Source organism: Phaseolus vulgaris, chromosome 2 (genome assembly GCF_000499845.2).
Source record: "Phaseolus vulgaris cultivar G19833 chromosome 2, P. vulgaris v2.0, whole genome shotgun sequence".
NCBI classification, from domain to species: Eukaryota; Viridiplantae; Streptophyta; class Magnoliopsida; order Fabales; family Fabaceae; genus Phaseolus; species Phaseolus vulgaris.
The window spans coordinates 34532821-34556230 of NC_023758.2; the positions used below are offsets into that span (position 1 = coordinate 34532821).

Below are 23410 nucleotides of genomic sequence, written 5' to 3' on the forward strand. Positions count from 1 at the left end.
ATTTTAACAATTCTAAATTATTAATTCTAAAATATCTCATAGTAAAAATTTATGATTATAGATTAAGATGAGTACTCTTATATTAAGTAACTAAGAGAATCAATCATCAGTAAATTTTTCTTTGCAATTTAACTTTTTTTACTCCTGTGAATAATTTAAGAGTGGAGTTAGAGTCTGATATTGGGTGGAGATGAATGAGATAAGTCGTATACAAAGAGAAAGATTTACAAACCTATTGTCTTAAGGTTTTGGGTTAAAAGTGATGTCAATATCTCTTATATATGGGTTGATTCATGACTTGGGACTCATTGGATTCACATATCTCAGGTTAGATACTGACTCTCTCTGGTAGGTTGAGGAACTCAACAATTGATGTCGTATGTGGAAAGTTTATATGGGTAGATGACTTGTGGGTAGAACACTTTTGAGGTGGAAGGGAAGTTTGAAATGTATGAAGACTCACACTTGAGGAGAGATTGTGAGGAATTCAAGAGTGGAGTTAGGGGTCCTACATTAAGTGGAGATGAGTGAGATGTGCAATATATAAGGAGAAAGACCCACAAACCCATTGCCTTAAAGTTTTGGGTTGAAGGTGATGTTAAAGTCTCTCTTTCAATCCTTAGTATTGCTACCCTTATCAAAATGACTAGTGAAAAACCCATGAGACTCCTTTTTGAGAAATGGATGGACCTATGAGGATGCTTAGGAATTCTCCTCCAAAAGGAAAGGCAAGTAAAGGTTATTGAGTCTTCCACAACAAAGAGATCATATTTAATACATTTTTTGTCAGCTCCATCTCATCCTCTGGTACTAATAGGTGATGATGAAAAAGAAGACATATCTTCATAATCTTCAATAGACATAAAAATCATTAAATGATTAGGTGAGGCAAACATTACCAACGAATGAGGCCAAAGTTAAGTAGGCCTTTTACTCCAGCTGAATGTGCAAGCCTTACATTACTTCTAACTCCACTAGCAAACCAAAGTATACTCAAAAGCTTGTAGTTGAACAATAAATAGAATCTAGTATTAAATCTAAAGCAAATATAGAAGCTAGGGCTAAGGCCAAAGCTAAAGTAGATGACAAGGTTCCAACATTAGTGGAAGATCTAGCTAAATTCCATGCACATAAGAAGTTCAACCCATCTCCATAGTACCATCGATGCAACCAAACTATGCTAATGTGGAACAAGTGCAACAAATATTGGAAGAGCATGATGCACAATAGACAAATAATATGAATGAGTTACCACATTTCTTAACTAATCAGATGTCCACCATTATGATTCAATTTATCAATGCTAGGGATACTCCACCAACCTTACCACCTTCTCCTATATTACAATTCACTTAAACACCAACCCAAATATTAACCTTGACAAACTTTCAACCTCAACCTCTTAATCTTAAACCAAAAACCACATTGAACAACCCAACCCATTATCTACTTAATCTTATTAAAACTACAAGTCTTGCCCTTTTTGTTTATGACAAAAGTGAAGAAAATATGAAGATTCTTCGTGAAATCAATAAATTTAATATTAAAGTAGCATAGAGCATTAACACACATATATATATATATATATGTGTGTGTGTATATATATATATATATATATATATATATATTAAGCTTACATAAGACGAAAGTCTTACATATCTTAAGTCTTTTCATTCGATCCCCAAATTTTGATCTAAGACAAACAAGATAATTTTGGTGTGTATATTATGCTTTATTTAGTGTGTAGCCAACTTAGCCAAAAAAGAAATCAAAGTGATACTTTATTTTGACCAAAGATCAAGTTCTTGTTAAAGATATAAGTTAAGATTAAAGTACACAAAGCAAAAGATAGATGAGACCATGATAAACGGTCTTCACAAAGGAATAAATGATCTCCACAAAGATTAAACAAAGTTTTCAAGAATTATCAAATACTACTACAAAGAAAACAAAAAGTGTCAATCATATACTTGAAGAATAGAGAAAATGTCAGACAATCATGCAATCTTCAAAGATGTTCTTTACATCCTTAGGGCACAAAATATAAGTCCTTCAAGATAAGCAAAATGGAAATTGTCAAAGTTATCATGAATAAAAAAGAAAGTTAAGAGATGTTTTAAACTATATGGATAAATGTAATGCTAGACATTAAGTTATGGAGAACACAATCCCTAAAGAGAACCAATATCATATGTCTATATTGTAGTGCCTAACAAATAACCCCTATACAAGCATCAATTTATAATGATTAAGTCAATTAGAATAGAAACAACCTTTAAAATGCTTTCAAATTAGATGCATCCTTAAGTGTTAGAACAAAAATAGTATACCCTAACTATATTTTGATTATGTGCTAAAAATATTGGAATACATGAAGTGGAATAAGCTTAATGCTTGGAATACGTGAGGCAATTGTGTTTGACAGATGTTGATCAAATCACAAATGCATATGCTTTTTCTAACCGACGAAAGAATCAAGTTCTTCTCCATTCGATAAGCTAATTGAAGATCACTGAGATGATAAGTACAAATCAATACTTGAAGCTGACATGCATGAAGAATATTTCAAAGCTTAAATTTGAAGAAACAAATATTGTCTTATATGTTTGTCCAAAGAACATTCATGTCAAGCAACAATGTTAAAAAAAATACTTGGGGATACGAGCTAAAGCTGAAATGACCACAAATTTATCTTACATGACTAGTTTCAACTTCGACTTAGTTGTCTATCTTATATGATGTGCACTTTTAACCAATGTTTGGTGTAAAAGGATATGTTACCGAGGAAGATTAGTATTTCCAACTATCATAAATGTGATGTAGGAGAAGAGAATTTAATGCTCCATGCCATGTATTTAATTCTTCTCAACATAAGAGCTCATCAAACAATGATGAAAGAAGAAAGAAATCAACAAAGAGAATTTAGAGTTACTCAACGACCAGAAAAGGGAATGTAATAACTACTTTTCTTAGTGAGCAAAACCAATGATATGTTGATCACTCATATGTTGTGCGTTCAGCTAGGAATGACTAATTTCAAGAATACCCAATCTTAGTAACGAGTGACTTGATCAAAGAATAGTCACTTGTACTTCACAACAGTAGATTGCATAGTGAAACTTGATTGATTGGTTAAGAACTAAATGTAATCTTTGAAATCAGATGAACTAATATAAAATACTGAATATATATATTTTCCTTAATCTTGTACATTGCATGTTATTCCATTGTTTAATCAAAAGAAAGGAGAAAAAATTAGAACTAATCATTCAAAGTTTTTTCAAATATTTTATTTATACATATATCATTTGACAACAAACGAACAAACAATATCTATGAAAAAGTACGAATTTTTCAAAACACAATTTAACATTCCCTTCCTGTGTTATTTCTTGTTTTTCACGTTAGGATTTCATATTATTTACTATTTACAATTGACCTACAATAACTATATTATAAAAATATTGATATAAGTATCGACTATAAAGATGAAAAAAACACTTTTTTGTATTTTTAAAGTTGGAATTACAATATTTTTGTAATTATCAAAAAACATGATGCCAAATTTAAATGTTACACAAATATTTTTTTCAAGTGTTTTTCCATTTAATTATATTATATTTATAATATATTTGTACTTACAAAAAATATAATATAATTGTTATTAAATATAACATTGTGTAATTTACTAATAAATACAATATTTATGAAGATGTTAATAATTACCCAATATACATTCACAACATACAACATGTCTCTTTATTTTAGAATTTTACATTATAAAATACGTAACAATTATTTTGTAAATAACAAAATTTAACAAGTTTATAATAACAAAAACCAAATGATAATTCTGATAATTAACTTTTTAATGAAAGATAGAAAGAAGCTGAGTTCTCCTTGTTATAGTTGTCCAAAACAAAAAATATTAAATACACTAATAATTAATCATTATATTGATAAAATCAGATAATATTTTATAAATTAAAAAAATTAGTATTTAAAATAAGTTTTATTATTAATACAAATTTATAAAATAGTTTTTAAATTAATTTTTAATTATAAATTAGTAATTAATTTAGAATATAAAATAACTAGTAACTAAAATATTGATATGTAATATTAAATACCATTTTAAAAATACTTTATAAATTTTTATTAATAATATAAATTACTTTAACAAACTAAATATAATTTTTCAATTTATAAAATAACTTATTAAATATAATAATAAATTATCTTTGATTTCAAAATTTAAAATAATAGAAATAATAATTTTTAATTTATAAAATATTATATAAAATATAATAATTAATATCTAAAATTATTTACCATTTATTATATATATATATATATTCAAATAATCTGACATTAATAGTTTAATTCAAACTATATGAACTTTAATGAGGCATGTAAGTGATAAATAAATACATTCCATAACAATAATCCAAATAAATAGAATTGAATGAATAATAATCTTACCACTCTTTATTATCACTTTTTTTTATATGTTTCACTCCACATGAAATGTTAATTATAAGGAATATATTTTTTCTTTGAAAAGAAAAGAATGCGCAACTGAATCCAAAGAAAAAGGCAAATCCAAAATCCAATAAAATCAGATTAGCATCTTATCCAGGTAGAATTTTACCATAAGGGAGAAATATAATTTCCAAAATATTCGTATGACACTAAAATGTAACCATAAATTTTTGTGCTGAGTAATTTTTTAAAGTTTAATATTTAAGAAATTATATTATAATATGTTAGATAATATATTTCTCATATCTATCATATTCTCTAATGTTTTATAAATTTTGTTTTGGAGACTTACCGAATAGGACTTTATAAAATTTGAAATGAGTTTCTTAAAAAAAATTCTCTTTTTTGTTTTCCTACACACAATGATGTATAAATTCTTATAAAATTTTATCTTTTTATGTGTTGTCCTTCTGTCTTTTAGGTGAGTAGGAATATTTAGATAACAGATAAAGTTAACAGTTTGAGAAAGAAGTTATTCTTATATAATTTAATATGTTTCTTTAATAATAATAATAAAATGTCTTAAAGTAAGAAAAGAAAATTATATTTGAAGAACTTAAAATTAACCTCCAATAAATATAATATAATTTTAAGTCTAACTTGATCATATTAAACATATTTCATTGAAGTTATTCTATAATTATATATATTAATACTAAATTAAAATATTCTAACCATACATAATTAACTTTGAAGAGGAGGAAACTTTAATACATATTAGCTCTTTTTACACTCTCATTTCCAAACAACATCAATGATTCAAATTATACACATTTCTCATTGTTACGCGTGCGTGTATGTATGTCCCCTAATTTAACATGTAAAAACAGATTTTAATTTCATAAAGTTGGTTAGTGATCTTATCATTAATTCTTAAAAAGATGTAAGCTTCCAAAATAACTAATTAATTGATCATCGGTGTCATTTTTGTGGGCTCTATTCTTTCCACACTCTCATAATTTCTTTCTATATTTTATAGGTAAAAAGTCTAAATTATTCCTGAGTTGCATTAAAAAAATATTTAATAACAAATAATTTTAGAAATAAAAAATAATTAGTTATTATAATAATTAAGTTAGATGTTATTTTATAAGTTAATAAATTATTGATATCTAAAATACTTTATATTATTAATAAAAATTTATAAAATAATTTTTAAATTGGTATCCAACATTAGTTATCAAGGTTTTAACTATTAATCACTTTACATTCTAAATTAGTTTCTAAAGTAGTATCTAACTTAGTTATTGTAGTAACTTATTATTTTTTTATCTCTAAATTAGTTGTTATTAAATATTTTTCTAGTAGGAAATATTTTGAATCATACAATCTAGAAATATATTTTAGATTGTACAATCCGAAAATACATTTTAGATTTTTTAATTTCAAAATACATTATGAATTATGCCATTCAAAATTCAGAAATGTATTTTGAATTATATAATATGAAAATATATTGTGGATTGTGTAATTTAGAATATATTTTAAGATATAGAAACATACTATGAACTATGTAACTGGAAACGTATTTTAAATTGTACAATTTAAAATATATTTTCAAATTCAAAACTATATTTTTAATTATACAAATATATTATGAATTGTGTAATATATAAATACATTTTAAATTGTATAATTTAAAATTCATAAATATATTCTAAATCATTAAAAATACATTTGCAGATTATATAATCTAACACATATTTTTAAATCTCAAAATGTATTTTGGATTGTGAATATCAAAATATAGTTTTCAAATTGTGCAATTAAAAATTGAAGTAGAAAATTTAGATTTTTCCAATCCAGCACTCACGAAAGGTACATAAAAGAACTATGGGGAGAAGTAGGACACAGCCTTTTTGTGAGGTATGGAGTAGCTTTTCCTTCTTCTATACATTGGGCCAAGCCCGTAGATTTGCTTCCATGTGTTTGTAATTTCTTAACCTGTACCCTATCATATTTTTAAATTTTCAAAATTATCCTTATTCCGAATTTAAAAATCTGAAATAATAAATATAATTAAAAAATAAAAAATACACTAAGGATAAAAAAAATCCAGAACACAAAATTAAAAATATATTTTGAATAAAAATTTCCAGAATTCAAAAATGTATTATAGATATCCAAATCCAGAATATTTCTGGATAAAAGATTCTAGAAGTAATTTTTATTTACACTTTCATTTTATTTAAGGTTATTTTTGCAAAAATATTTTTGTCATTTTCCAATAATAGATTAGATGTATGTTGGAATTGATATAGTACAGGGAGCATTTGCCCCATGTGTTTGAGGATTATTAAAGAGTTTAGTTTTCTTTCTCATCTTTTTCACAATGAATGATTTACCTTTTCATGCATATATTTGATATGTGGCTCAATTAGTGATTAGTTAAAATGAACATATCAAACTGAAATATACCTTTTGTATACAAGAATAGTTACACAAGTATGAGCCTAAGGTTTGAAAACCAAAAAAAGTAGTTAGGAAATGTACCTCTTAATCAATCCCCTAGAGTTAAATATATAAACGTAAGTTGTTTGTAATGATACTGCTCATTAACCTAGACATAATTTTGAAAAAAATAATGTTCTCCTAAAGACTAGTTGTCAACATGAATGATGGAAAGTGCAGAGGCTGAGATGGATCCTATGCACATTTCCTGTAAAAACAGAGGGTAAGGTGCAATGAAACAAAACAATCACACTTGCTACTGAATTATTTAGGAACAATTTGGGTGTTATAATTGTGACACACACATAAAGTAATTTTATGTTGTTAAGATTCAAAGCTATGTAACAGAGATGAAATGAGGGAATGCATGAAAAGGTACAATGGAGAGATCCAGAGAGGATGATGAAAACATGGGAATTTTAAAATGGATGGTAATCTTGGTTTTGAAGGATGAAGTCATCGTGAAAATGCGTTGTAGTTGGGTCCTACTGTTTTAATGCTGAGTAAAAGGTAATCTTATTGAGATTCCCTAATGTTACTAGGCAAAATAATAGCTCTGGTGAGATTCCTTTGATCAAAGTTTGGGTCCCAGGTCTTGGTTTTCTTCCTTTTCAATTTTGGACAATATTTTTTTGCAGTCTATAATCATTTCATTGCACCAGTAATTAAACAAATGTAAGTCTTGGACTATTCAAATTAAATTATTTTGTATTCGTTGTCTTATAAGATGTGTTATCTTTTTGCAGAGTAAAACTGAGTATTTAACTGTTAAAGTGTGTCAGAGAGGGAACATTGTGCTCAAGCCTAAGTTGACCTATGTGGATTGGTAAATAACACATTGGGATAGTAGCAATGATGGCTCAAGGAATTATCGGAATGTACGTGTGTGACTGAAATGAATAATGTTTGGTAGACAACTACATTCATAAACAACAAGAAAGAGATTGAAAGGAGAAAAGTAAAAAAAAAAAAATGTGACAGAAAAATGAACAAGTGTTTTTATATCGTTATTATATCTTAGGTGAAATGTGATTCGAGATTCATGAAGCTTCCTCAAATCTTGGGTTTGTGCCTATGGTGGATTTATATCAAGTAGTACAATTACTGAAGAGTCATTGTCACTAAAAACAGGGAATGCTTTATGTTATAGCATGTGTTCTTCTTGCAAATTAAACTTGAAATTTGTCCCTTATGCATACATACTTAGACCATCTCCATTACTAAATAAATATGTCATATTAATCTCAATGTAAATTAGTGTTTCTCTTGTATTTGACTAAAGCGAAAATCTTAAATCTAGAGCTACTTGACCTTTCAATCCAGTTCCAACAATTCAATTTTGACATCTAGTAAGTGAAATTGTTTCATGTTGCATATTAAAGTTGGTAGAGTTAATAATAGTGTACAGTATGATCTTCAATCTCTTAGTTCCATTTTGGATATTAGTAAGGAATGTGCTCAACATCAATAAAGAAATAGTACAAAATGAGATGGATAGTTACCCAGGAATCACTTTCTAACACTAAGTGATTAAGAAACAATGAAAAAAAAAATTATAAGTATATGGGAGAATGGGTTGCAGTTAGTATCTCTCTTATGAAGATGATTTTATAAAGAATTTGATAACCTTATCTTTTACTTAATTAATGATATTATCATTTTAAGTTTTATAATGTTGAATAATGTAAGAACGTTAAAAATAATAATAATAAAAGGTGCAGAGAACCACTCTCACCAAAGTTTTTTCTTTATTTCTTCTCTCTCTTCTTTTTTAATTTTCTCTCCCAGTCTTCATCTATTTTAGAATCTGATCGGACCACGTTGTAGCAGAGGAATTAAGGAACATTTCTACCCGATCATATTTTCAAACAGAGTTAGTTCATTTTTGCTCTAAAGTTCCTTCGTTCTCTATTTTTCCTTAGGATTTAGTCATCAATCTTGATGGGATCAGTTGAGAAGTTTAATCCTCTCAACTTATTCTACTATATACTGAATTTTTGTTTTGTTTGGATAACTTGCATTAGACCCGTAAATCTTGAAGCTTATCCAGACGGTGAGAAATAAAATTCTAGAAGTTGCTTGGAAAGCAAGCAATTAAGGTAAGGGAAGCTAAATTATTTTTTTCATAGTACCCTAGAATAGAAGATCTGAATGCGGAAGGGACGTGGTCCCAATATTGAATTTCTCTTGCAGGAGCGTTATTTGTTTATATATTATGTGTTTGTTTATATATTATTTAAACTTTATAAATATTATATTTTGATAGTTTAAGAGTTAAATATTGTTTTTGACGTTGGAAAAGTTCTGGAATGATATGAATTTTTAAATGTTATGTGATTGAATGATATGTATTATATGTGAATGATGTAAATTGTATGAAAGTGATGTCATACATTTGGGATAATGTATGAGTTGTTGTTTGATGGTACGTTAAGTATGAAAAGCCTATGTTTAACGGAGATCCTCTGGCTTCACTAATGATCTAAGTCATGTAGACTAAGATATTAGGTGGTGAGAAGCTGAGAGGGAGTTCATACACACCGGGTCCCACTCTAGACACTCGGTATTGGATGTTTGAACTTACCTTGATCCTTTCTATTGGATTCGCTGGTAATCTTTGGATCAGGTGTTAGTCTCTGGTAGGGGCATACTTAATGAGTCTTCCGGAAGACGAAGTGGGATTGAAATGAAATCCAATGATTATGATTGAAAATAGATCCATGTGTAGTCTATATGAATGAGGGAATTGGTATTGAAATTTTACATGAAATCATTTAAAGAAATGTTTATACATTATTAGTCTAAATTGGTTCTATTTCCATGAATTATGTTATGGATTTTCTTTGCACTAGCGTACCCTTACTTTTCTTGTTGTGTTTGAACTGCGATGACTGTACTATGTACACGAGCAGATAACCATACAAGTGCAGGAGAACCTTAGAGGTTTCAGAGTTTTATTTTGAGCTATGGATATGTAAATATTTGTATTTCTATAAATCCTAATCATGTATTAAGAATGTTTTGAAAAAAATCCAAGTTTGTATAGAAACTGGTAGAACTTTTATTGTAATAGTTATATGTAAATTATGGGGTGTTACAAATAACTCACTATATTAGATATAATAAAAGATAGTCGACTTGATCTTTAAGTCAGTATTAACTCACTTGTTACACTACAAGAAAATCATGAAATAGAGACCAATTTTTAAAGACCAAAATAATTAGTTGCAATAGTAACTAAATTAGAGACCATTTTAGAAACTAAAAAAAAAATGGTTTCTAAATTAGTTTCTATTATTGTTAAATAGTTTCTAAATTGGTATATAATTAGCAACCAAAGTTTTTGCTACCAAATTTAGAAACTAAATAATTGGTAGTTAAAACCTTAGTTGCTAATTAGATACCAATTTAGAAACTATTTAACAATAATAGAAACTAATTTAGAAACCAAATTTGTTTTTAGTTTCTAAAGTGGTCTCTAATTTAGTTACTATTGCAACTAATTCTTTTAGTCTCTAAAAATTGGTTTCTATTTCATGATTTTCTTTCTTGTAGTGTTAATAATTATTTATTTATAATATATTTAAGTTACATTTTGAATATAAATAAGTACAAAAACTCTCAAATTTAGAATTAGAGTAAAAAATCACTATTGTAGGTGGATGATTTGTTTGAATTAATACTTTTAACAAGATGATTTTTTTTTTTTGAAAATATTTTAAGTCATTTAAAAATAATTCGATATGATACTTGAACTTCATGTAACTTCAATATAATGTTAATTATTATGATGTTAACTTATTTTTATGGTAGTATTTTTTTTCAAGTGCTCATGTAGTAATGACTTGATATGTTATCCTTTATGAGTAATCGTTTATGAGTAATCATTTGTAAGAGAACATTACATACCTTTAAACTTTATATTTTTTGAGAAATGTCTTTTTCCTTAAACCTTCTTTGTGTCTCCTTAGTTACCCTCAAAAGATTCACGATCTTAATCTTCTTCTCAACTCACTAAATGATTTTTCAGCTCATCATTTTCGTCCTTATCTAAACTTAGGAAACTCTTTCCAACAACATCTTATTCTTTTAACCTTCATTGATGTTGCTTGGTGATGGTTGGCAATTAGGAACAGGGGTATAGGTTAGGTTGGTTTTGGTTTGGGCAATTCCATCACTAACCCAATAAAAAAAAACCTTTGATTTGTTTAGATTGAGTTTCTTCATTTTCTTTTGTTAGACTCAATCTAGTCTAACCCATCCATTATTAAATTAGGTCATAAGTTTTGAAAAGCATTTTTTTGTTAAAATTTTTAATTTCTGAACATCTTTTTGTTATATTTTAGAATAAGTTTTTAAAAGTTAAACTATAACGGTTATAAGTAAGAATAAACAAAATAATGTTATAACTACGACTTAAAAATAAACTATAACTATTTTTTTGTCAAATTAGGTTGAGTTTCAAGTTTTTTTTTTTTTTTTTTTATCAGCAATAAAAAATCAATAAATGAGAACCACTTCAGGGATGGTTCAACCCTTTTACAAACACACATACAATTTAACTCCTAACTCGACATCCAAAACCGCCGGTCAAAAGACCAACCAAACCAAGCGCTAACTAGCTTTACCGAATCAGCTGTATACAGGCCAAAGGATCCAGAACCCAACAGGGATAGGAAAAATAAACTTCGCGGGACTTTGCAGCAATCCAAGATCACACATTTACTTGTGCTGAGGCAAAAACTTCTAACGCATCTGCCACTCCTCCATTAAAGACGACCGAGTTCCTATGCTTCCAAATTTCACTCACAATTCCAACCCAAATTGCCCCCCAAACATCATTAACCGAAACAGATGCCTGACTCAACCTGAATTGAATAAAATTTTGCATTGAATCCGAATGGATTACGAACGACACTCCAAGTCTCTCAAAGCAAAGGCACCATACCCTCCAAGCAAAGTCACAAACGGCGAACAAGTGACTCGACGACTCATCGACCTTCCCACACAAGCAACATACAGGATTTTCAACCACCATCCCGCGCCTTACCAAATTAACCCTAGTTGCAATCCTATTTTCCAAAACTCTCCAGGCCAAGAATACAGCAAAAGGCAAGGCTTTACACCTCCACAACCTACAGTAGGTCGGAGAGGACTCCCCATCACTAACCCTCCTTACCTTGCAATAAGCTGAGTTAACAGTAAAACTTTGAGACCCCTCAGCCTTCCAGATCCAGCTATCCACCCCTCCCACATCCAACTTCACCCCTTGCAGCAACTGACTCAACTGCTCCTCCAACAACTTCTCCTAGTCAAAGAGGGATCTACGCCAGCACAAATGCCAAATACAAACACCATTAAACCAGTTCCCGAACTCGGCCACCTTAGCAGCTTTAGCCGTGCTAAGCGAATATAATCTCGGAAACATTCCCTTCATAGCACCACAATTCAACCAGCTGTCCTCCCAGAATGAAATATTTCCTCCATCACCAACTTTCCACTCAACCCCATCTTCAAAACTTCTGCCCCAGCCCACCGAGGCCCAAACCTCCTTCAAGTCTCTCCACCAAAGAGAACCCCTGCAGGGTTTACCTTCCGCTCTCAAATTCCTCCATCCACCATATTTAGAGTCAAGAATCTCTTTCCACAAACCTCCCTTGGCCGACCCCCACCTCCAAATCCACTAGCCTAGCAGGACCAGGTTAAAAGTCTTTAAGTCAATGATTCCAAGACCCCTGTAGTCCCGAGGCTCGCAAACCTTATTCCAAGAGGCCCAAGCAATCTTCCTTCTGTCAGAACCCCACCCCCAAAGGAAATTTCTTTGGATCCGAACTAACTTGTCAACCACCCCAGATGGCAGTTTGAATAGGGACATAAAGAATAACGGAACTGAGGAGAGGACTGACTTAATCAAACAGATCCTCCCAGCCATCGACAAACACCTGCCTTTCCACCTCGACAACTTGCCCTGAACTCTCTCTAACACCCCGTTCCAGAAAACACTGCGCTTATGGCATCCTCCTACCGGTAACCCTAAATAGACAAAAGGAGTTACCATCACCTTACAGTTAAGAGTAGCTGCAAAACGCAGAAGCGAACATTGATCCAACCCCATCCCGCCAATACTGCTTTTTAAAAAATTCACCTTAAGCCCAGAAGCGAGCTCAAAGCAAAGCAAGATAGCCTTAATATTAAAAACACTTTTGGTATTCGCTTCGCAAAAGAATAATGTATCGTCAGCATATTGTAACATACTAACCTTCACCTTATCTCTTCCAACCTCCAGACTATCAATCAAATTCTTCTCTTCAGCCATCCTAGACACCCCAGCCAACCCTTCTGCAACTATAAGGAAGAGGAACAAAGCAAGCGGGTCACCTTGATGAAGTCCCCTCCGAGGAGTAAATTCCCCAGTTGGACTGTCATTCACTAATACAGAGACTGAAGCGGATTCTAAACAACACTTTATCCATCGAATCCATTGAGCACAAAAACCCAATCTTTCCAACATATAATATAGGAACTCCCAGCTAACCGAGTCATATGCTTTTTCATAGTCAACTTTGAAGAACACACAACTCTTCTTTTTCCTTCTATATTCTTCCAGCACCTCATTCGCTACCAGCACACTGTCCAACAAACCCCTACCTTCAAGAAAAGCAGACTGTTTAACGTCAATCACTTTGCTAATCACCTTTTTCAAACGTAGAGACAACGCTTTTGAGATAATTTTATACAAACATCCTACCAAAGAAATAGGCCTAAACTCACCAAGCTGCAAAGGATTTTCAACTTTTGGAACAAGACAAAGGAAAGAAGCGTTTGAACCTCTAGGCCAATGGCTCTTTGTCGCAAAATCCTTCACCGCTGACATCACATCCATCCTTAAAATTTCCCAACAAAACTTTATGAAACCAAAATTAAATCCATCAGGGCCAGGGCTCTTAGAACTTTCACAATTCCAAACCGCAGTCCTAATTTCTTCTTCAGAGAACTCCCCTACCAACAACTCGTTGTCTGCTTCCGATATAGAAGTTCAACACATATAATCTCTCACACAAATCATAGAAGATTATGTCAATTCTGATTGTGTTGGATTTGACCCTATCACAAATCTATTTGAACTAAATTAGGTTGGTGGATTTTATAAACACATTTTATTTCTTCAACTCGCCCAACACTTTTTCCTATTCTTTAATATTGTTTGAAACTTTGTTATGCACTTTAAGTACCGTCTTACCTTGGTTGAATCAAGACTCTTGAAAGGCCTTACATGTTTAAAAGTTTCACGTCACACAAAGTTAAAAATTCCTTTATGGACTTAACCATATTTACATTCCATAGTAAGAAAATGACTAGGGTGTTGGTCAAAGTATGATCAACCATATTCAAATGATCTCCTTTAATTTTGATCAACATTGTTGCCTGTTTTTAGAGCTTGACAAAGGCAATGTCTATTTTTTTATTATTGAAACTCTAGATAGTCCAATCTCCATGAATACTTTTTTATATAGTTTTGATGATAACAAATGTCCCAAACGAAGCTAGTCTTATATATGATATATTCACATGAATGTTTTAATGTGTGTTTTATGCTAACATCAATTTATTAGATGAAGTTCTTCAAATCGTGTGAAGCACATTAGACAAAGATCATTATCATTTGAAGTCTAAATAACAGATATGGTTTAAATAAATAATGAAATAAAATTGTAACCACAAATGATTTTGAAAGATTCAATTAAAACATATTTAGTAACAATGATAATTCATATACATTGTAATATATTGAATTGGAAAGAGTTTTTATATAAAAGGTATATATCTTACAACATTCATATTGGAACATAAAAAAGGAATCATAAGAAATGTGACATGATTTAATTGCAATCAAATCTTATTATTATCGTGTTTTTGAATTGTTTCCTTTAAAAGAGAAGTCAAAAGCTCCAACTTATCCAAACCTATCATACCAAGCTTCCAATCAATAAACATATAAGGATGCAATCCTAAATAAACATAGCTAACAATTTTTTTTGTAGAAGATTATACCATAACAAATATGATGAAGGAAGGACCATCTTCAAAGACAAGAAGAATACAATACACAAAAATTACACTAGTGTTATACAACCTTCAATTATTCTTTAACTTCTAAGTGTTCTTTGTGGGTGAGTAAAACCTTTGTAATACTTCACTTTGTGAAGCAACCTAAAGATTTTAATTTGTCCTCTCTTTAAGATATTTCTTGTTATCTTTTGGAGATCTTAGCCTCAATGAGAGATTACTCCAGAAAAAGCCTAAGAAAGTTAATCTAACAAAAGCTTATGAAGTGATAAATGATCAACAAGACGTGATTCGTACATAATCCTTGTTTATAAACTGTCTAATGTAGGTTTAATGCAAGTTTTAGCTCATCATACCTTGTAGTGATTATTCACAAATATTAGATGATCTATGATTTATTCATATAACGCTATAATTATCTATATGTAATGAGTCAAAACCATAAAATGCTTTTTATAATTAAAAAGAAAGAATAATTGCTAAGTTTACACAATCATAATTGACTTGGGTGCAAAATTCATAGATGGAAACTTATATCTTACAACATTCATATTTAGTTTTGAAAGGAAACAAAAGAAACACATAGTGAATTAATGGATACAATCATATTACACTTTTATTACATATTTAGTTTTGAAAGGAAACAAAAGAAACACATAGTGAATTAATGGATACAGTCATATTACACTTTTATTACATGTATTAGAATTATATAGTTTCTAAATTTGGTAGCAAAAACCTTGGTTGCTAATTAGATACCAATTTAGAAAATATTTAACAATAATAGAAACTAATTTAGAAACCAATTTTATTTTTGTTTCTAAAATGGTCTCTAATTTAGTTACTATTGCAACTAATTATTTTGGTCTCTAAAAATTAGTTTCTATTTCATGATTTTCTTGTAGTGACATTAATATTTGCTTAAACGTGTGCACGTCAAGCAGTTTTTTAATCTTATAATTATTTTTTTATAAAAAATAACTATTAAGTAATTTTTTTAGATTCAGAAGTACTTCGGTTAGGTTATAATATCATTTTTTGTGTGTTTTTAAATAGTTTGAGTACTTCCTAGTTTATTTTGATAAGCTAGGTTATAAAAAATAATATGATTTCTACTTAAAAAATATATAAAAGTATATAGTAAGTATTTTTTTTGTAAGGACCGAGAAAAAATAGTCTTAGAGTAGAAATGGTACAATTAAAATGACACCTGAATATTTTTTTTATTAAAGTGAAAAGGCTATATAAATAGAAATTTAGTTATTCAGGTTTCATTTTAAAAAGAACCATCATCTCTATAAAAACTCCTTTTTCTTTTCCTCTGCCTTCTCTCTAAAATTTCGACCTCCTCACTATCATATCAATGATTGGAGTCCGCCATTGGACTCCTGGCAGTGAACTCTACAAGATTGACCGATCAAAATCTTAGATAGAGTAAGTTCATTCTTGGCTCCTTTTCCTTTGAGTTAGTTTTGATCTGGTTGGGTTGCCTTTTAATTTAAGCTTGCATGTGAGGTTTTTATCTTCAGAATAGTCTCTGTTAGCTCAGGATCCTAGTGATATAGTTAGATTTATGATCAGGACTCTGTGGTGCAGGTTAGGGTATCCTTAAGCTTTTGGTGGGTTTGGAGCTCTTAGTGAGCATTTGCTAAAGTCCAGGTAAGGGAAGCTAGCTTAAAATCTTCAATAGAACCCTAGGTTAGAAGATTTGAATGTGAGTGTGACGTGGTCACCAATTCCAAATTTTGTTGCAAGATTTCTTGTTTTGAGTAGATTGTAGTTTGATTGAAATTGAAAATGTTGTGATTGAGAATTGGTTGTTTGATTTAAATGGTTTTAGAATTAGAAATCATATATATGTATAGATGGACATAATAGCTCAATGATTCAATGAGAATGATAGTATCATGTTGAACATGAACTGACAATGTAATGTATAGATTTATAATTTATGAATCGAATGAGATGTTGATTTATAATTTGATAGGTATATTAAGTTATGCAGAATTTTTCTGCATATTTCACTCAAGCTAGCAAGTTCGAGCTCAAGCTAAAAAAATTATGGGTGCTCTCTGGAAGATTTTAGCTCAAACTAGCGAATTTTAGCTCAAGCTAAAATTTTGGGTGCTCTTTGGAGGATTTTAGCTCAAGCTAGCGAATTTCTAGCTCAAGCTAAAATTCTAGGTGCTCTCTGGAGGATTTTAGCCCAAGCTAGCGAATTTTAGCTCAAACTAAAATTCTGGGTGCTCTCTGGTGGATTTTAGCTTAAGCTAGCGAATTCTAGCTCAAGCTAAAATTATGGTTGCTCTCTGGCGAATTTCTAGCTCAAGCTAGAGTTTAAAAATAATAATAATAATAAATAAATAAATGAAAATAAAAATATTAAATTAATTTTTATTTGCTTTTAAAAGATTGATTTATTTATTTCTATATAGTTTTTCTTATAAAGTATGTAAACTTTTATTTCATGTATAGTTAATTGAAAATCTCTTTAATTAGACATTTGTATGATTAGTCAATGAATTGTTATGTATTTTGGATATTCTAAACATTGGTATGATTTGATTGTTTGATGTTGGATATTATGAGGTTCAAAATATGAATTTTAATAAAGACATAGTATTTTTAGGAAAGAAAATACCGTGTTAAGATTGTTTAGGATGTGCATTGACTATGGATTCGTCTAGAAGGAGATATCTTGACTCTACTGAGATAATGGAATCATATAGATGAAGTTATTCAGGTGGTGAAAGTCGAAAGAGGTTCATATGAATGGGTAAGTTGTTTGAAAGATAACTAACTTGACCTGTTATATGAGTTAACCATGTCATACTAGGAGAGAGATGATATTGAGATTAATTATGCACATAGCTGTGTGGATTTCACAGTGATGTAGTATGACAGGTGCAGATCTATGAGTCTAAGTCAACGCACGAGTCTTCCGGAAGTATGAGTCAAGTGTCTATGTTATGAGTCAGTAGAAGTCTGACATGAGAAAGATGAATATTGAAATTGTTGATAGACACTTGATGGTTATGTGGAATGCATGAGAAATGATGGATTTATGTGGATGTTTAAAGTTATATTATGTTATAAGTTTTAAAAATACCTAGCTTACCCTTTGTTTTGTTTTGTGGTTGTTTTTCTTTGATATGTGATGATCGTGTATTTTATTTTACACGGGAACAGATGATATTACAGGTGATAAAGTTTCTCAATGAAAAGAAGGATGATGGAAAATGTTTATTTTCTTTTGAAATTTTGTTTTTACTTTTATGTAAATGTTTTAAGTCTTATAAAGAGAGAGATAATTTGAAACATTATATGAAAGAATTACATATATATATTTGTATTATTTTTATATATTTATTTTTAATATTTCATACCGATTATAGTTATTAGATATGGGAAAATATAGGATGTTGCATTTTTTTTTTCTTTTAAAATAATGATTTCTTTCTCAAGAAAAATGATTTTTTCTCAAAATAAAAACTCAAACAAACTCTCCCTTCTTCTAATGAAAAAAAAATAGATATTATATCTTAAATAAGATAGACTGAAATGTACTTAAGTTAAAGATACTCTTAAATTAACGCTTAACGTTAAATTATATTTATAACTTTTACTTAGAATTTATATTAGACAGTAAACTTGTTTAAAAAGGTAAAAGTTTCTCAACAGTTGACGTTTTTAATTAGCCTAAATATTTGTTTTATTCTTCAATTTTGGAATATATTCTGTTTTAAAAAATTAAAGAGGTTATTTTTGTTTGAGGTTTAAAAACAGTCAACTTTTTTATTTTTAAGATTACTTTTTAATAGTGTTAAGAGATTTTCACATGAAAAGAACAAAATAATCACTTTTAAATTTTTAAAACAAAATAAGATAAATTTAAGAGATAAAAAGAGATATTTAATCCTTTGGTTGAAGGAAAGCATGGTCTTTTTCTTGCTTAATATAAATGAACAGACATATTCTAATTTAAAAGAAAAATACCTAAATTGATGTCACTGATTTGATTAATTAATTAACTTGTATGTTGTTTTAGTTGGATGTGGTGTGTGGGTGATTTGATTTGCCATTTTCCTTACATTTGGATGCAACTGAACATCTCTACATATACTGTCTCCAGGTTTGGTGGAAGTGTTGAGTCTGCCTGCCACCATTGTTAACTGAATTTTCATTAAACTCTGTCATACTATCTAACTCCTCAGTTTATTCTGCCATGAGAGGTGACTGAAATGACTTTGTCACGTGCATGTCAGGTGCATGTCACGTGATGAGAGAGAAGATGAGGTCATGCATAACGGAGTTCATGCAAATTACAGTGGGAAGAACATAATGATAATAATAATAATAATAATATAAGTAAGGTTGTTTTGTTATGTGGTTGGATGAGAGAGGAGGATGTTTTTTTTGTTCCTGTCCAAAATTCTGCGTGTGGGGGCTCAAAGTTTCAACCAAACGTTGATTGGATTGGGTCAGCCCGAAGCAAAAGACACACACACATACACATACACATCCCTTAATCACACACGCTACAACAGAGGGAGCTTTATAAACAAGACTTGCCTTCAACCTTACCTGCTCGAGGTGAGGGGTCAATGAAACAAGAAAGCAAGAAAGCTCGTGGCAAAGAAAAAGCTAAGGGAAAAAAAGCCTTAAAGAAAGCTGATTACATAAAGCAACACCTTTTTCTCTCTCTATTATTTCTATTATCTTTATCTCTATCTCTCTCTTTCTTCCTTCACTTGTGCCACTATCATTCCTCATCTTCTTTTCCATACCAGTAAAGCTGAAACCCACTATTGCAACCTTACCACTTGTACTAGTCGTCGTGAGAATTAATCCTGCTAGTTACATATAGTCCACAAAGAACACGCAAAAGAATTCCACCCATGTTAGACAACAGTGCTTCTTCTGGTGCACCATCTTCTTCTGATGCCGCCTTTGCATTATCTGAAAATGGGGTGGCTAACAAAAGGAAAAGAAGACCCGCAGGCACACCTGGTAAAGTTTTTTACCCTTTTATGGGGTTAAGTTTCAACTTTCAGGCTTTTACCTGAGACAAAATTCGAGGGGTTTGGATTTTCTTTCAAAAGTTAATTTCTTTTTCCTTGTTGTTGCTGTTTATGTTGTTCCTGTGTGCATATGTATTTATTTATGCAGATCCAGATGCTGAGGTTGTGTCTCTCTCACCCACCACCTTGCTGGAATCTGACAGATATGTGTGTGAGATCTGCAACCAAGGGTTCCAGAGGGACCAGAATCTTCAAATGCACAGGAGAAGGCACAAGGTGCCATGGAAATTGCTTAAGAGGGAAACACAAGGGCAGAAGAAGAGAGTATTTGTGTGTCCAGAGCCAAGCTGTTTGCACCATGATCCTTGCCATGCCCTTGGGGATCTTGTGGGCATCAAGAAGCACTTCAGAAGGAAGCACAGCAATCACAAGCAGTGGGTCTGTGACAAGTGCTCCAAGGGCTATGCTGTTCAATCTGATTTCAAGGCACACATCAAAACCTGTGGCACCCGGGGTCATTCCTGTGACTGTGGCCGTGTCTTTTCCAGGTTTGTTTGCGTTTTGTTTTCCACCTCAGTGGCCGTGTCTATTATTTCAAGCTTCCACCTTTCTCTCTCTTTCTTGGTTTCTGTGTTTTTGGCTCCTCTGATTCAGCCCCTGCTCAGCAATTGTTTTTGCTCTCAGTAACGGAAACCCAAACTACTACTACTATTATTATTATTAATTATTATTATTTTCTTCTTAAATTGTTATATGATTATGGTCAAACCCTAAATTCTAGGTACAAGGATGGTGCAGAGAAACAAAAATTCTGAATCTCAGATACCTTTCATGTGAAAGATTTTCCACCTTCTAGAGGTTATTGAATATATTAATATTCTATTTTGGAAGTCCTAAACATAGAAGTTGAAAATTTTCAAATTCTTAAGTATTATGTTATGAATATTAATATTGCACACACACGCCTTACACTAGGAGTTCCTATGGCAGCTTTTATGTTTAAGGGCACTCTATCTCCACACTACCATTGATAAACAAAAGTCCATATGTAGAAGGGAAGGGAACAGTTTATTTTTTTTCATTGTTTATTTGAACTTATGAAGTCCTCATTAATTTGATCACTCTGTCTTATTTTATTTTATTACACTATTCAATTTTGAAACTTGTCCACTGAATCCATGGACGGGACCTTTGAATAATTAACTTTATAAGTGCATGTTTTTGAACCACTAACTAACAAGGTTTTCATCATACATATATCTTTGTTTGACCAGGTTTTTTCCCCCTAGCCAATTATATAGTAAGAGACAAGATATATTTTAATTACCTAAACGTTTGTCCTTTACAGGGTGGAGAGTTTCATAGAACACCAAGATGCATGCACTGTCCGGCAGCACCGGCCAGAGTTGCAAGCACTGCAACCCGCATGCTCTTCTAGAACAGCTTCAAGCGCAAGTCCCTCTAGTGAGGCAAATTTTAGCATAGCCCCACCATTGCAAGGACTTCCACTGCCAAAACTAGCTTCTGCTGATCAACCAGCAACAGTCTTATTGACCTCAGAGATACACAATAACAAGTCCACCACCTCTCGGAACTTAGAACTTCAGCTCTTACCCTCCTCAGTAATTTCTCAAGAAAAACGAAATACGAAGGAGAACTATGGTTTGAAACTTTCAATAGGCTCATGTAGTAATGACAAAGGGAATGAAGAGAGAGTATGTTCAGAAGCACATAGGAGCCCACCTGAAAGGAATAATAATGTGAGTGACTGTTCCACATTGGAAGTGGCGAGGTTGAAAAAGTTTGCAGCTGAAGAACTCAAGTTGGCCATGGCAGAAAAGGCTTACGCAGAAGAGGCTAGGAAAGAGGCCAAACGCCAAATTGAGATAGCTGAACTTGAGTTTGAGAATGCTAAAAGGATAAGGAAACAAGCACAATCTGAACTCGCAAAGGCTGAGGTGTTGAGAAAGCAAGCCATCAAGAAGATAAGCTCCACTGTTTTGGAAATAACATGCCAAAGTTGCAAGCAACAGTTCCAGTCTTCAACTCTTGGGGTTCCATCAGAAGAGACCTCCATTGTGATGAGTTACATGTCATCAGCCACCACAGAAGGAGAAGCGGAATGAATGACAAAAACCACATTGTGCTTGGAAAAGAAAGAAAAGACAAAGGGAAAGACATGATATGATATAAAGATATTTGGAGGAGTTCACAAGAAGTTATATTGTTCTTTTCTTCCTCTTTCATGGTTCTTTTTATGTTTTCTTTTTCTCTTGACAAGATGAAATTTGTTTTATTTTAAAGAAAGTTCATATTCTTTATTATAATATTGTTTGTTGAGATGCAGCTTTTAGGAATTTGAGAGTCTGACTATTGAAGGTTTGTTTAAAGGTCAGCTGTAACTTGTTTTTCTTCATTTAACACAATTTTAATTTTCTTTCAAGATCATGCAAAGCTAGTCTTACCCTTATCAGTAATTGGAGGGTACTCCATATTTGTCTTCTTCAAAAAATATGAATGAATTAAAAAAAAAAATGGTTGGAGTCCACACTTACCTGTGGCTTAAACTATACCAAGAAAACAACAGAAGTGAATGCAGATTCGAATTCCGTATATAGAATACAAAAAATTCCGTAACAAATGAAGATATATCTATAAGAAAAGAAGAACACAATTCTGGATCTTTCAGGGGTAGATTAATGATTATATTTGGAAATAGCCGGTATTTGTGGATTTTACGGAGTATACATTAAAGGCAATGCATGCATGTGGTGAGGAAAAAAAGGAAGAATTGTTTATAAGAATTATTTAGTTTTTTGACATTAATGTCATTAATGTTGTAGGAGTAAAGCATGATGTTATTGATGTGTCAGGTGGGCTTGTACAGATGGACCCTTTAAGGTAATATTAAATGAATGATACATGTGACATTCATCCTGGTGAATGATAGCCATGGTTGGGACCATTTTGTGTATAGGAAGCAAGAGGGGGGGGGCTAAATCTTCCCTTTGAGATGGATTTGGATGTGAGAAAACAAAAAGGAAAAGAGGGAGAGAAAGGGTGAAAGGGGTAGGGGTCATTTTCCTTCAATAACCCTTCCTTTTAAATGCAGATACATAAAAAACAACATGCCATGTTTTTCAGTGCCACAGTTGAAATGGTAGTGACAGGCATTCGTCACTCTCAGCAGAAACAAACGCACACAAGCCTCTAAAGATGCACATGCTTTTAACAGTAGAGAAGGGGGAGGGGTGCAGTGTCAGCGCATAGCCCTCGTACACTAACTTTATCATTAACTAAGCTGCAAAATACCATGGACTCCGTCTTAT

General features: G+C 31.2%; 1 protein-coding gene across 1 annotated transcript; it reads left to right on the forward strand.

Moving 5' to 3' along the window:
• The first annotated feature begins 19452 nt into the window (after window positions 1-19452).
• LOC137811646 (zinc finger protein SHOOT GRAVITROPISM 5-like) lies at window positions 19453-22471 on the forward strand. The gene is made up of 3 exons (XM_068613450.1): window positions 19453-20070; window positions 20230-20629; window positions 21430-22471. Exons 1-3 carry the CDS (start codon window positions 19959-19961, stop codon window positions 22205-22207), a joined length of 1290 nt encoding a protein of 429 aa, XP_068469551.1. The 5' UTR covers window positions 19453-19958; the 3' UTR covers window positions 22208-22471.
• The last annotated feature ends 939 nt before the right edge of the window (window positions 22472-23410 follow it).